General features: G+C 43.0%; 1 protein-coding gene across 2 annotated transcripts in view; it reads left to right on the top strand.

Moving 5' to 3' along the window:
* SDK1 (sidekick cell adhesion molecule 1) overlaps positions 1-14,689 on the top strand; it is a 1,012,418-nt gene that overhangs the window by 717,504 nt on the left and 280,225 nt on the right. For both annotated transcript variants that reach the window (XM_033963079.1, XM_033963080.1), the window contains one exon: positions 5,148-5,340. In XM_033963079.1, the coding sequence (XP_033818970.1) occupies positions 5,148-5,340 (193 nt within the window). The remainder of the gene's footprint in view (positions 1-5,147; positions 5,341-14,689) is intronic.

Below are 14,689 nucleotides of genomic sequence, written 5' to 3'. Positions count from 1 at the left end.
GGTGTATCTCATAATATGGGATTTCATTTTCGGACTAATCAGGTCAAATTTGGACAGATAAACAGGCTCTTATTTTAAAGATCAACTTGAGTTAAATCTGCTGTATGACACTTTAATAAATACATAAATGATTGTAAAATATTACTGAGTACTATAGGTACAGTAGGTAAGGATTATTTTCTGGACAGAGAATTACTGTGCCAGTTGCATCAAGAGCATACTGAGCTATTTGTGTTTTTTTCTATCTTGAACTGATTTTACTTGTATCCAGGGTCAAAAGCGCGCCGGAACAAAGGCGCGCGCAGACAATTGAGCGCAGCGTGGAGGTGCGCACCGCAGAAAATTACTGTTTTTAGGGCTCTGATGGGGGGGCATGGGGGAACCCCCCCACTTTACTTAATAGAGATTGCGCCGCGTTGTGGGGGCGTTGGGGGGTTTGGGGGTTGTAACCCCCCACATTTTACTGAAAACTTCACTTTTTCCCTGTTTTTAGGGAAAAAGTTAAGTTTACAGTAAAATGTGGAGGGTTACAAACCCCCACAACGCCGGCGCGATCTCTATTAAGTAAACTGGGGGGGCTCCCCAACAAAACCCCCCGTCGGAGCCCCTAAAAACTGTAATTTTCTTCGGAGCGCGCCTCCGTCTTGCACTCAGTTGTCAGCGCGCGCCTTTGTCTTTCGCGGGGTTGTCTATGAACCCTCAGACCTAACACCCTTCCCATGTCAGAAACATTTGGCCCCCTATTCAAACATACTGTATTTATCCAGGTAGCAGACGCTGCTAGTGGGATAAATGTCACTGACCCAAACACTATTCGTTGATTTTTCAGGGAGAATACCCAGATAATGCTCCTGAAAATCAATAAAGACTCCCCCCTCTCCCCGGCACTGATTAGGACCATTTATTGATTTTTATGGGACACGATCCAGATAGTGTTGGAGAGGTCCTGGGGGCAGAGAATGGGTGGAGACAAAAGTTATCTGGTTAGCAGCAGTATTCAAACCGCTATCTGGACAGCCATGCGGGTAAAGTTAAGACTGCAAAATTGCTATTATAATTTGATGCCAATTGCGGTGTAGAATATCGCTGTATCCATATAGGACTCGGTTCTGTAAATGGCACCCCAAAAATGTACACTAAGCGCTATTCTATGAACGGCACTCCAAGTTAGGCGCCATTTATAGGATAATACCGTGTTTCCCCCATTATAGGACCTCCTCCTTTAGTAAGACACCCCCCTTTTTTTCCCCACCTGGGAAATATAAGGCCCCCCCCGAAAATAAGGCACTATTTGGCAAGCATGTCTTGGCGATCCAGAGTACTGGTACAGTACCATATGCGTGGTCATACAACTTCCTGCTTCCGCTCTCCAGGAAAACAAGCCCAGGAACAGCCTCTGTACACCGAGGCCCTGATTCTCCAAAAGTGCGTCCCGATTTTAGGCAGCTATAGACGTCCTACAGCTGTCTAATCAGCCAATCGGGATGCACGTTTTAAAAAAAAAAATGCTCCCCAGGCAGGCCGCCCGGGAGAGGCGTCCTATACTAAACGCCGATTCTGTAACCGGCGTCTTTAGAGAATCGGCTTAAATTAGACGCGGCCGCTATACTTATGGCAGCAAGGGATCTCCCTGCTGCAATATGTATAGCGGCCGCGGTTGTTGCGGCCGCCTGTCCCATCACCGACAGGAGAATGCCTAACTCCTCCTGTCGGAACCCCGGAACCCCCCTCCCCCCCAAACTCGTAATCGCCGACAGGAGGATGCCCAACTCCCTGCCGGAAAGCCCAACGACCCCCCGCCCCAACTAATCTCCCTCCCCCAACTAACCTTTCAATGTTGGTCAGCTGGACGGGTCTTGCTGCCGTCCAGCCGACGGGTCTGCCTCGTGGAAATGAGACGGCACGCCCCTTCCCGGCCCATCCCCGCTAAATCTAAGGCCTGATTGGCGCAGGCTGTAGAAGCCTGGACCAATCAGGCCTTAGGCATAGCGGGTCCGCCCATCCCCACTAATCCTAAGGCCTGATTGGCCAAGGTGCCTAGCCTGGGCCAATCAGGCCTTAGATTTAGCGGGGATGGGCCGGGAAGGGGCGTGCCGTCTCATTTCCACGAGGCAGACCCGTCGGCTGGACGGCAGCTGACCAACATTGAAAGGTTAGTTGGGGGAGGGAGATTAGTTGGGGCGGGGGGTCGTTGGGCTTTCCGGCAGGAGGAGTTGGGCATCCTCCTGTCGGCGATTACGAGTTTGGGGGGGAGGGGGTTCCGGGGTTCCGACAGGAGGAGTTGGGCATCCTCCTGTCGGCGATTACGAGTTTGGAGGGGGAGGGGGGTCCGGGGTTCCGACAGGAGGAGTTGGGCATCCTCCTGTCGGCGATTACGAGTTTGGGGGGGAGGGGGGTCCGGGGTTCCGACAGGAGGAGTTGGGCATCCTCCTGTCGGCGATTACGAGTTTGGGGGGGAGGGGGCTCGGGGTTCCGACAGGAGGAGTTAGGCATTCTCCTGTCGGTGATGGGACAGGCGGCCGCAACAACCGCGGCCGCTATACATATTGCAGCAGGGAGATCCCTTGCTGCCATAAGTATAGTGGCCGCGTCTAATTTAACCCGATTCTCTAAAGACGCCGGTTACAGAATCGGCGTTTAGTATAGGATGCCTCTCCCGGGCGGCCTGCCTGGGGAGCATTTTTTTTAAAAAAACGTGCATCCCGATTGGCTGATTAGACAGCTGTAGGACGTCTACAGCTGCCTAAAATCGGGACGCACTTTTGGAGAATCGGGGCCTTAAATGTTTTTCTGGTTTGTGATACAGTTTTTTCTGGTTTGTGATACAGCTTTTCTGGTTTGTGATGACCTGTACCATATACAGGTAATAAATGTCTTTTTTTCAGCAATAAATGTGTACTGTATTCTTCTTCATGGAAAAATAAGACATCCCCCTGAAAATAAGACCTTGTGCATATTTTGGAGTTTTTAAAAATATAAGACAGTGTCATATATTCGGGGAAACAGGGTACTTATTGCCAGGATCTGCGCCCAATTATGGGCATAAGGATTTACAAACAAAATTAGAGGATGGATAATGTTTTAACACCGCTTAGATTCAATAACTTATCCACAAATAATCTGGAGGATAAGGCAAAAACTCTGCCAGAGTTATAACGCACACAGCCTTCTTGGAGACTCCAAAACATGGCCTCAGTTAAGCCTCATATGGCCGTCCCAAAAAACTCCCAGTTAGAAATATTTTTCAAACCACATTTTCTTGTAAGGTCTCCAAAACTGCTAATCTTTAGCGCCAGCATCAAAAATGATTTGAAACCAAACACTTTGCTTGCTTTTGAGTCTGGTCTGTCCGTCAAGGCTTTCCCATAGGCACAGGATCTCTGCTGATTGCTTCAACTAACAGAGTATTGGCAGTTGGGGTTTGGGGGTGTCGCGGGGCAGGAGGGCTTGGGTTCCCTCCTGCCCGGATTATTGTAGGGGGGGGAGGGATTCTGTAAGCGGTGTTGTTTTTGACAGACACCGGTTACAGAATCCAGCTTTTAGGCGAAGGACTGGCTCCTCCTTCACCTAAAAGCTCTTGTTTTGGGAGTTAGGCTTTTTTTTAGGTTGATTATATGGTGTTAGTGTAGACGTAGTGGTGATCTGGGCGTTTAAACAGCTGAACGTAGAGGCAGGCCATTATTTTTTTTTTTAACTCCTTTTGGATGTTTTTTTGATAATGGACATTTTCCCTGCTTCTACTTTCAACGTTTAAGGCCTTAGCCAAAAGGGGACTTAGACGTTTTTTTTTATTCTGCCCCTCTAAGTGTTTGGTTTCAAATCATTTTTGATGCTAGCACTAAAGATTAGCAGTTTTGGAGACCTTAAAAGAAAATGTGGTTTGAAAAATATTTCTAACTGGGAGTTTTTTTGGGACGGCCATATGAGGCTTAACTGAGACCTTTTTTTCTCCCATTTTTTGGGGTCTCCAAGAAGGCTGCGTGAGTTATAGCTCTGGCAGGGTTTTTGCCTTATCCTCCAGATTGCTTGTGGATACGTTATTGAATCCATGAGGATTTACCCCAACTTAACACTGCTGTAAATCCCCACAAATAAATTAGGCATGGATCCCCCCCCCTATAATACAGCACGCAGATCCTAGAAATGTCCTGACCTGCCCATGCCCCTCCCAAGGTCATGCCCCCTTTTCAGATCTATGCGGAAAAATTTACATGCGCATCTTTATAGAATAACAACTAAAGATACACATGGAAATTCCAGTTATTGACAATCAGCTCTGAAAAGTGATCATTAGCAACCAATTATCAGCACTAATTCACTCAGTAATTAAATTACACACTCAAACTGGATGCACACAGTTTTGAGCGCTACAAATAGAATTTGGGAGATTATGGCAGCACTGCCCTGTTCTTTCCAGATATTCACTGCTTCTCATTATCCAAATTGTGGCTCTGAATATCCAGCTGTTATTTAAAAATGCCATAAATGGCATTTTATTTTATTTTTTTTAATTCTTTATTCAGTTTTAACTCTTGCAACAAGTGTACAAAATTCAATCAAATAATTCGTACAAATCACTTGACATTCTAACAATTATTGTCAAATGTATATCAAAAAGACCCCTCCCCCACCCATCCCATTCATCAGGAATAAACCCATTAAATCACATAACATACCTCCCCATCCCCACATTAAATATAGTCCTATGTAGTAAAAAGGTGTCCAAGGTGTCTAATCATTAGAATATGCAATCAATGGCCCCCAAATCTTTTTGAAACTATTATAATTTCCTTGCTATATTGCAAGCACTCTCTCCATTTTATAAATATGACAGACTGAATTCCACCAAAAGGTATAATTAAGTTTAGTATAGTCCTTCCCGTTTCCAGTAATATGTTGAATGGCAACCCCCGTCAGTATTAACAAAAGTTTATTGTTATTTGCTGAAATTTGACTCTTGAATCTCATAGTCGTTCCAAATAAAATAGTATCATAGGAAAGGGCAACATGATTTTCTAACATTGAATTAATCTGGGACCATTTTAAATAATCACTTACTGCAGAGTTTTACTATTGACCAGACTGAAACAAATTCTAATAACAATTGTCCATTTCTTTGTTTTGAAACTGCATCCTCCTTTTTAAAGCTCTTGGCATGGCCAGCAAGCGATCCAGAAGCAATCACCGTCGTTCCTGTTGCTCCAGATTTCCAGGGGATTCACCAGGGGCTCATAAGTGGGCTGAAAAAGTTCACAGTATATTTCGCATCAGTGTTGTGTTTCACCACACCAGGAGATGGACCTCGGAGCATACCTCAGCAAGTGTGGACTCATGAAGATAGTGAGTATTACAACTTGCGTCCGGCTAGGGTTACCAGATTTCCTCTTTAAAAAAAGAGGAATCTGGCCCTTCTCTGTTCCTCCACCCAGCCCCACCCTATTCCTTCCCTAGTCCTGCCCACCCGACTTTGCCCCCCAGTCCTGCCCGCACCTGAACCTCGTGTCTCCTTCCCCGAGCTCGGGGCTGCATCTGGAGGACCTCCACGCATACACAGACATTGGCGCATTGATATCATGTCTACGTCCACGCACACATAGAAGCCCTTCAGATGCGGCCCCGAGCTCGGGGAAGGAGACACGAGGTTCAGGTGCGGGCAAACTGCAGGGTTTTTGAAATCCCTCTGGATATGTCCAGGTTTTCCCAGATGCCTGGTAACCCTACTTCCAACTACAACCCATAGAGAAGAGAGGGGGGGGAGCATCTAGTGAACCATATAGAGGAGGACCCAGGTCCATAAGCCATTCTAACCACTACATTTATAGTGGAAAGTGAGAACCTACCAAAACTCAACAAAATCATACTATACTACTATAAAGGTGCCACCTACAGCCATAAGAGCTATTAGGATAGTAGACAGGTGGGTATAGTAGGTTTTTTGAGAGTTTTGGAGGGCTCACCATATATTATAAGGGGATTATGGTGAGAAGTACTTCTGGCATCTCGCTAAGGTACCCCACTGCTCTGTTGGCATGTCTGTGTGGCTAGTTCATTGCAAAATTGGCCCCTCCCACGTCAAAATGGTCTGGATTTGGATGTTTTGAACTTGAATGTTTTTGTGGTCAAAAATGTTAGGCATGAAAGGTCACTTGGACACACAATGTCAGAGGCGTGAAGAAAGTACAAGTTTTATTCACAGCATGCCGGGACTCTAGTGCAGTTAATAGCCTGCCTACTAGAGTGTCAGAAACAGGAAATACACGGACTTTTATGCCCTTTTCGCAAACTAATATATGCAAAAACTACAATTTTCATTTGTTACTTCTATAACTTTCTACAATTATTATTGGTCCTAAGCCAGCACTTATGATAGGCTCAGGGATACAACTTATAGTCCTATAGGAAACTAGCTCATTTCTCTGCTTATCTAAATCTTACAGGTTCTGCTCCTTAGTGCGCTCCTTCGTGCGCAACCTGAGGGTGCTGCCACTAATGTTAACCACACAAATTATAGGAAACTCTCCCCTTTTAGAAACCTTCTCTCACTCTTCTTTTTTCTTGGTTCTGCTGCCTTGTTAACTATGTTAACGCAAACTCCCAACACCAATAACCAAGACCTTAATCTACCTACCAACATACCAACACACTGGGGCTTCCGTCCCCCCAAGAAAAAAACCAATAACACACTTGAAACATGTTATCCACCAGTAACACCAACTGCTTTGAAGCAGATCGCGATTAATAAAAATATTATTCCTATCCCCAAGCTTCATACACTAGCCTCTCCAGAATCCAATATACCAAATCAATCCAAATTAAAAATAGGACTTATAAATACCAGAGCTATCAAAGGAAAATATCATCTAGTCAAAGAAAAAATCCTTGCAGAAGGTTTCCACATTCTATGCTTAGTAGAAACCTGGTTAACTGACGGTGAAGAAGCTTACTTGTCCTACTGCTGCCCAGTAAACTATTCATTCTTATTTAATCATCGTCAGAAAAGAAGAGGGGGGGGACTTGCTATCATTTATCAAAAGGATATCTTAAAAATAATGGACCACTCTGCTGGAAATGCAGAAATAGAATTTCTTCAGGTTCAACTTAACACTAACCCAAAAATAGACATACTCTTACTATACATCCCTCCACCAATCATGCTAAATAACTTATATCTACTACAAAACTTGATTTTTGACTTTAGTTCCTTCTCCGAAAATCCCTTTATTCTGGGAGATTTCAATTTCCATTTTGATGAACTTACCAATCCTCTCACCAAGGAACTCCTATCCTATACAGACGCTCTTAATTTCATACCTCTTATTCAAGAGGCTTCACACCAGGCAGGCCATATATTGGACATGATTTTTGTCGCTAAAACGGAATTCCTCTCTTACTCTAATATTCTCAATACCTCAGTTCCCTGGTCTGACCATCACCTTATCTCACTTAATCTAATGGTAAATAAGAGAATATCTCCTATTTTCTTACCCAAACAAATAACATATCGTGATTACACCAAATTAGAACTATCGTCAGTTGCCTCATTCCTTCACTCAAGGCCTCCAATCCTTGAGACAGATCCTCTCGAAGACCAACTCAATTTATGGAATGATACAATTCATAATCTTCTTGATAAAGAAGTCCCTCTCATCACTAAAACAATATCTAAAAAAAAAGTCCAAAATCCTTGGCACACTCCAGAATTAACACTTATTAAAAGGCAACTTAGATCCTTGGAAAGAAAATGGCGCAAAAATAAAACCGTTAACAATTTGAAAGCTTTCAAAGAATTTTCCCAATATTACAAAATCAAAATAAATGAAGCCAAAAGCAATTATTACACCAATAAAATTAAGACAGCTAAAAACTCATCCATTTTATTCTCTATTATAAAATCCTTCAATCCAACCTCAAAACAAGTAAATAAAAATTCAAACCTCTCAGCTCAACTTCTTGCAGACACGTTCTACAATAAAATTACTAAAATACGTACCAAATTTGCAACTACTCCAACCACTGCCCCCACTGAAATAGACAATAACTATAATCTTCCCTGCTCCAAATGTTCCAATTTTAAAATGCCAACCTTAACAGAAATCAAATCAATCATTCAAAAAACTAATCTAAAGAGCTCTCCTTCAGAGATTATCCCCCCAGTAATCTTAAAGAAACATTTTTCCTGCTTTGGACCTCTCATACAAACACTTATCAAAACAAGTCTCTCTACCGGAACTGTACCTAAGGACTGGAAAACAGCTATAATTTTTCCCATATTAAAGGATCATAAAATCAGTCCCGATGATCCAACCAACTATCGGCCAATTGCCAACATACCGTTCTTAGCAAAAATAACCGAGAAGGTGATATTCAATCAGCTAGCAGAGTTCGTCCATTCCACGAACATACTCCATCCCAACCAAACGGGCTTTAGAAAACACCACAGTACCGAATATTCTTTAATTGGACTAACAACAAATATCATCTACAACCTAGACCATCACAATTCAGTCATCCTTTTCTCCCTAGACCTCTCAGCGGCTTTCGACACCATAGATCACTTCCTCCTTTTAGAAAGGCTGCAATCAATAGGTGTCAATAATGCAGCACTACAATGGTTCTCTTCCTTTCTAACCGATCGGACCTCAACGGTACGCTTTAATAATTCATCCTCTACATCATTCTCACAGAATTACGGAATCCCTCAAGGTTCAATCTTATCGCCATTGCTGTTTAATATCTTCTTATCTCCACTACTTAGCATTAGTCAATCTATAGGATTCACAACGTACGCCTATGCTGATGATATTCAACTGATTCATCCAGTCAACCCGGAAAACCCCAATGAAATAATACAAATCAATCAAAAATTAGAAAAAATCAAAAACTGGCTTACTCTGAACAAACTTGCGCTAAACATAGAGAAAACAAAGGCGTTGTTCTTTCCGTTCAAACAGGGCATAACGCTATCTATGCCTTTCTCAATTGATAACACAGCAATCGAACTCGTCACATCCCTTAAGATACTAGGAGTAACAATCGACAATAAATTTTCTTACCAAGAACACATCAACAATACAGTCAAAAGTTGTTTCTATCGTCTACGTTTAATCCGTTCTATGTCAAAATATCTGGAACCAAAGTCTCTAAATATTTTAATACACTCCCTTATAATATCCAGACTCGATTATTGTAACTCACTTTTCATGAACATCACTCAAAAAGATCAAAGACGATTACAAATAATACAAAACATCGCCATCAAAATAATCCACCATGGAAAAAAATACGATCACGTAACTCCCTATTTCATAGAATCTCACTGGTTGCCCATTAATCAACGCACAACATATAAAATAGCCTTATTGGTATTTAAAACTTTAGATACTAACGAGCCACAGTTTATAGATCGGCTCCTAATCCCTCATACTTCAAATCGTTCACTCAGGTCCAACACGCAGGGTTTGTTAATGGTTCCCTCACTGAAAATAATAGGAACCAGGCGCCATGACATCTTCTCAGTTATGGCTCCTCTTATCTGGAATACCCTCCCCCTTTATATCAGAAACATCAAAGACCTCAATTTATTTAAAACTAATTTAAAAACTTATCTCTTTAAATCCTCATTTAACCTTTAGTACCACAATTTGGAGTACTTGTAAACAATTAACACTTTCATTCACATCTTCCCCAACCTACTCGTTTGTTCCTTCCCACTTCATCCCCCTTTCTTCCCTTAAGGAAACCACAATTTGTAACTTTTTTTTCCCCTAACGTTCTTTCCTTATGTCTCATAGTCCGTCTGTAATGTCAGTTTGTTGTAGCACCTTGAAAATTGTTAATGTAAAATAACTTGTTTTATTCTATACTATAATGTTTTTATTATGTAATTCGCTTAGATTTAATAGGCGAACCATCAAATTTTAATAAACTTGAAACTTGAAACTAAAGGCTACATGTACAGAAGGGCAGGGTACATCATGGCTCAAACTCTTATCTATTCAGCTTACAATGTGGTAAGGTAGGGACATACATTTTAGGCAGATGCAGTCAATAGATTATACACTGTTTTTAGCTATGTAGGCCAGAGCAATATTTTAAACAACAGTTAACTATTTCATGACCCTACATTCCCCCCTTTCAGGCTGGCGTACCTAAGGAGCCAAGCCTGACAAAATAAAGTTAGGGGTCAGGAAAGTCGGGGTCCCCAGTGGGTAAGGGACGATACTGGGAGAGGGCCAATGCAGCAGTGGAACGTTTGACAGCAGAGTCCATAGTTCAGTGGAGCAGCTTTATGGCTATGGGGACCATACAGGGCAGGCAGCAAAGGAGCAGAGAAGACAGGGCAGCAACCAGCAAGATGATCTTCAATGCTGAACCAGAGGGCAACCAGGAGCTGAAGGTACCAGAGATCCAGTCTGCAGTAAGGTCACGCCAGGTCTGGTCAGGAACATGAGCCAGTTTGGTGATACGATCCACAACGTCCTCGATCATTTTACTCAAGTTCAAGGCAGCAGTTGGAGAGGTTGAATTTACCACAGACATTACCTTCTGTCTAGAGCTAGGCAGTTCTGATAGATAGCAGTGTGCATTTTAGCATTCGAAGCTCAGGTGGTCTCATTAGTTATCAGTTTGAATATAGCTTGTAGACAAATAATGCAGTTCAGCATATAGATTGGGGTCCGATAGCCCCAGGTGCCATCTTCGGCCCATGTGGCAGGTCCATAAGCAGCAATGATCCGTTCTGCAGGCCAGTCATCACCCCATTCACCTATTTTAAGGGAATTGGTGGAAGTAGACTGCTTTTGGCGACCTCTGGTGTTGAATACAGGGGCTCCCAGGTGTTCACCATCGGCCAGCGGTAACAGGAAGAAGCTGGGACGGATCATGCAAAGCACACATGTACCAGTCCATTAAGCAGGCAACCAAGAGTAGGCAAACGGATCACAGAGCCAATATCAACTATCAGGAGCTGACCATAATTCATAGGAAGTTCCATTAAGCAGTGTCTGAAGGGCTGAAGACAGTGGGAAGCAACAATGGAGGTTCACAAGGCCCATCGTGAAGGTCGTGGACCTGACGTAAAAGTGAGGGTCTGTGAAGTCAGGTTTAACATGTCCAGCTGCATTGCCTCCCATAGCCACTGTTCTCCCATACCAGTCCCTCCTCAAACAAAATAATTGCTAACATTAAGAGTCTGACCTATAGTTTCAGCAAACTATATAAACAGATTTCTAGTGATTACAGGATATTAGTATCTACTTTCATAATTTCATAAAACTGGGGAAACACCACAGAGTGATAGACAGGAGCACATGAGTGGGATACAATTCGGACATATACATCAGTACCTGGGTCTCACCTTTTACCATCAATATACAATGCCATGCAGTCTCTGGCCTTCTGGACTTGGACATTGGCATTCCAGTTATATGGGTCAGTGATAGTGAAAACCATGGGATTACAGTAGCCTGTAGTACACAAGGGGCCGGAGCTAGGACCTATAGTAAGGGAGGCAGACGGGGTATTCTTTCTCATAAAGGACAGGCTCCACCATTAGTGAAGGTTTCCTCATAGGGGCATTTCTTAAAGGCATCAGGTTATACAGACCTAAATACTTAGCACATTTGGTATAATAACGCTGTCAATCTAGGGAGCCACACAAAACTGAATTAGGGGTAGTACCATGACCTTGAGAAACATCAAATAGCACACATGTATCACAATACAAAGACACCAGGCGAGTGGGGTCTACAATAAGAGTCTAGTTGATAAGTGGACCCTCAACATCATCAATACAGATTTCCGCCCACTTTTAAACTTCATCACCAGTAGGTTGGAAACAGAAAATACTCTCTGATGTTTGACACTTTCTGTACTTAACTCCTTCATGCAAACAAACATCAGGCAAAGGGGCTGCACTTGTTAAGTACAAAATACAGAAGAAAGAAACATAAGTGAGGGCAACACAAATATCATATCTATATATACTAACATAGGAAGCTCATTTTTCTTTCAGGCACAACTTAGAAAACTTCAGTTATACTCAAGACACTTGCTAAAGGCAGTGGTGAACCCAAGGCAGTCAATTAAACTCAAACACTTATAAAGAATTATATTCAGAACACCTGCTAAGTACAGTGGTAAATATTCAGAACTTTTGAGGTCTTAAAAAGCTTCAGCTGAAGATCCGTGTTGTAGTGGAACCAAGTTTCATGTCCGGACACCTTTGACAACTGTAAGAGAAGAAATTAGGACAGTAAAAGGACCTATCCACCTAGGGGGTCTGACTTCCAAGTTTTAGCCATACTGTATTTACAGGGACATACCCATGGACTTGTGTAGCTATCGATAGTGGGGCCCTTTCCAGGACCCATTTGTGGAGCTCTTAAAGGGCTTTAGCTAAAGACTGGACCTGACTCTGGAGGATATCTGATCCCAGAGTAGCAAAGGAACCAGGATCTGGGTTCACAATGGGTGGTGGCCGGCCGGACATGAGCTCAAATGGGGCTTAGATGGGATGCATCTAATCTGAAAAAGAACAGAAGGCAGCAGGACAGGCCAGGACAGATTAGTTTCTTCAATTCATTTTGTGAGAAGAGTCTTAAGAGTTCTGTTTATTCTTTCGACCTGACCAGAGCTCTCAGGATAGTAAGCAGCATATAATTTCTATTCAATTTGGAGGGCCTGAGCAATTTGTTGGACAACATTGGCAATGAAAGCAGGGCCATTGTCACTGCCTATAAAAACAAGGAGATCAAGGCAAGGAATTATTCAGGAGGTGTTTGGTTACGTCTCTGGCGCGTTCAGTGCAAGTAAGGAAGGCTTTGACCCATCTAGTCAGGGTGTCTGTGAAGACTAGGAAGTGACTGAGGGAACGGGAAATGGGCATGTGGGTAAAATCTACAGACAGAACCTGCATCGGATATGTTCCAATAGGTTGGTATCCAAGAGGTGGCAGTCATCTGATTGGGAATTTTATTCTAGAACCGACAACACACTGTCGGACCATATTCCGGACTAGCTGATCAAGGTGATTGATAAAGAAATGTCTCTTGAGAGTCATTTTTCATAGCGGGTTCTCCAGAGTGTGCCAGATCATGGCATCTTTTGACAATCGTGAGGGCCAGGTGTTGAGGAATGAATATGAGGGTACCCGCTGTGCTTGCGTTTGAAGTATCAGTGTGTGGGTCTGGATTGGCACTTGAATTGGCGCATTTTGTATCCACCCCCCTTTCAGGACAGACTGGCCCAAAATAATGCATGCCCAAGTCTGTTCCTGAGAAGCGTACTGGGGTGTAAGGGAATCCAGAAAAGGAATGATTGTATACAGAGGAGCCAAAAGAGGGGGCAGAGACTGGCAGCTCGGGCTGTGCGGTCGGCAAGGGCATTGCCACGAGAGACAAGGTCCATCACGTGTCTGTAAGCATGGCAGAGCATAACAGAAACACGTGAGGGTAGTTGTACGTGGATCAGGCGGCCGGAGGCTGTAATGAAACCTCGATATTTCCAGATGGCCCTATGGGAATGCAAGTTAAGGAAAGCATATTTGGAGTCAGTATATATATATATTGCAAGACTGAGAGGCAGAGTGGCGCAGGGCAAAAGTGAGGGCATATAGCTCAGCTTCTTGGGCAGAAGGGCCAGAAGGCAGGGGCCTGAGTCAGAAGTTTTTGGAGGCAGCGAAAAGACGCTCCTGAAGTTGGGTCCAGACAAAAGGGGCTGAGTCAGCGCCTTTGGTGGAATCATACAGAGGACGAGCAATAGTAGAGAAATCAGGGATCCAGATGGGACAGTATCCTGCAATACTGAGAAAGGTGCTCAGAGCCTTGCAGTTATCAGGGACAGGGAGACTACAGACAGCCTAGACCTCGGTGTAGGAAGGGACCTGGTACCCTTGGAGATTTGAAAGCCAAGGTAGGTGACACGAGGAAGGCATACTTGAAATCAATGTAAATATGGCCACAGGAAAATTTAAAAGGCAGACCCACTATCTGAAAGACTCAGATAAATAATAATAATAACAGTTTATATACCGCAATACCGTGAAGAGCTATGTGGTTTACAAAAGATTAGAGAAGGTACAAAATAATTGAACTTAAGATGTGTACTAACACATAAGAATTGTTCTCAATCCCTATTCTATATCAGGTTCCTACCCCAAAGAGCTGACTTATAAAATTAAGCTAAATGCAGTTCTGGATCCACCCACTAAGCAGGGTAGTCTGACACAAGCGCTCTCTAAAGCAGCAGTCCCTTCACTATCAGCTGACTGGCAAAAATATTTACTTCAATACAAAAGCATTCCTAAAAATTACATTGTTATACCTAAACTTACATTTTTTATATACAGAAATACAAAACAAAGATTGGAATATACAGTAAAACTTTGGATTGCAAATAACTTGGTTTGCAAGTGTTCTATAAGACAAGCAATGATTAAATTTTAACTTGCTATACCAGCAACGTCTTGCAATACACGTACATACAGTATAGAAGCATCACATTTTCACAACTGAGCCAATGGTTCCTCTCTATATGACGCTGCAGGAATGCAGTAACTGTTCCAAACGAGCAAGGGCTTGCAATACAAGTATGTATATTTTTGTACACTAGTGCCCTGGAATACAAGCATACTTTTGGAACAAATTATGTCCCAAACCAAAGTTTTACTGTACTCACAAGTTTAAACATT

Source organism: Geotrypetes seraphini, chromosome 11 (assembly GCF_902459505.1).
Source record: "Geotrypetes seraphini chromosome 11, aGeoSer1.1, whole genome shotgun sequence".
NCBI classification, from domain to species: Eukaryota; Metazoa; Chordata; class Amphibia; order Gymnophiona; family Dermophiidae; genus Geotrypetes; species Geotrypetes seraphini.
The sequence above is the reverse complement of the archived record's forward strand: the minus strand, read 5'-3'. Positions and strand labels throughout refer to the sequence as shown.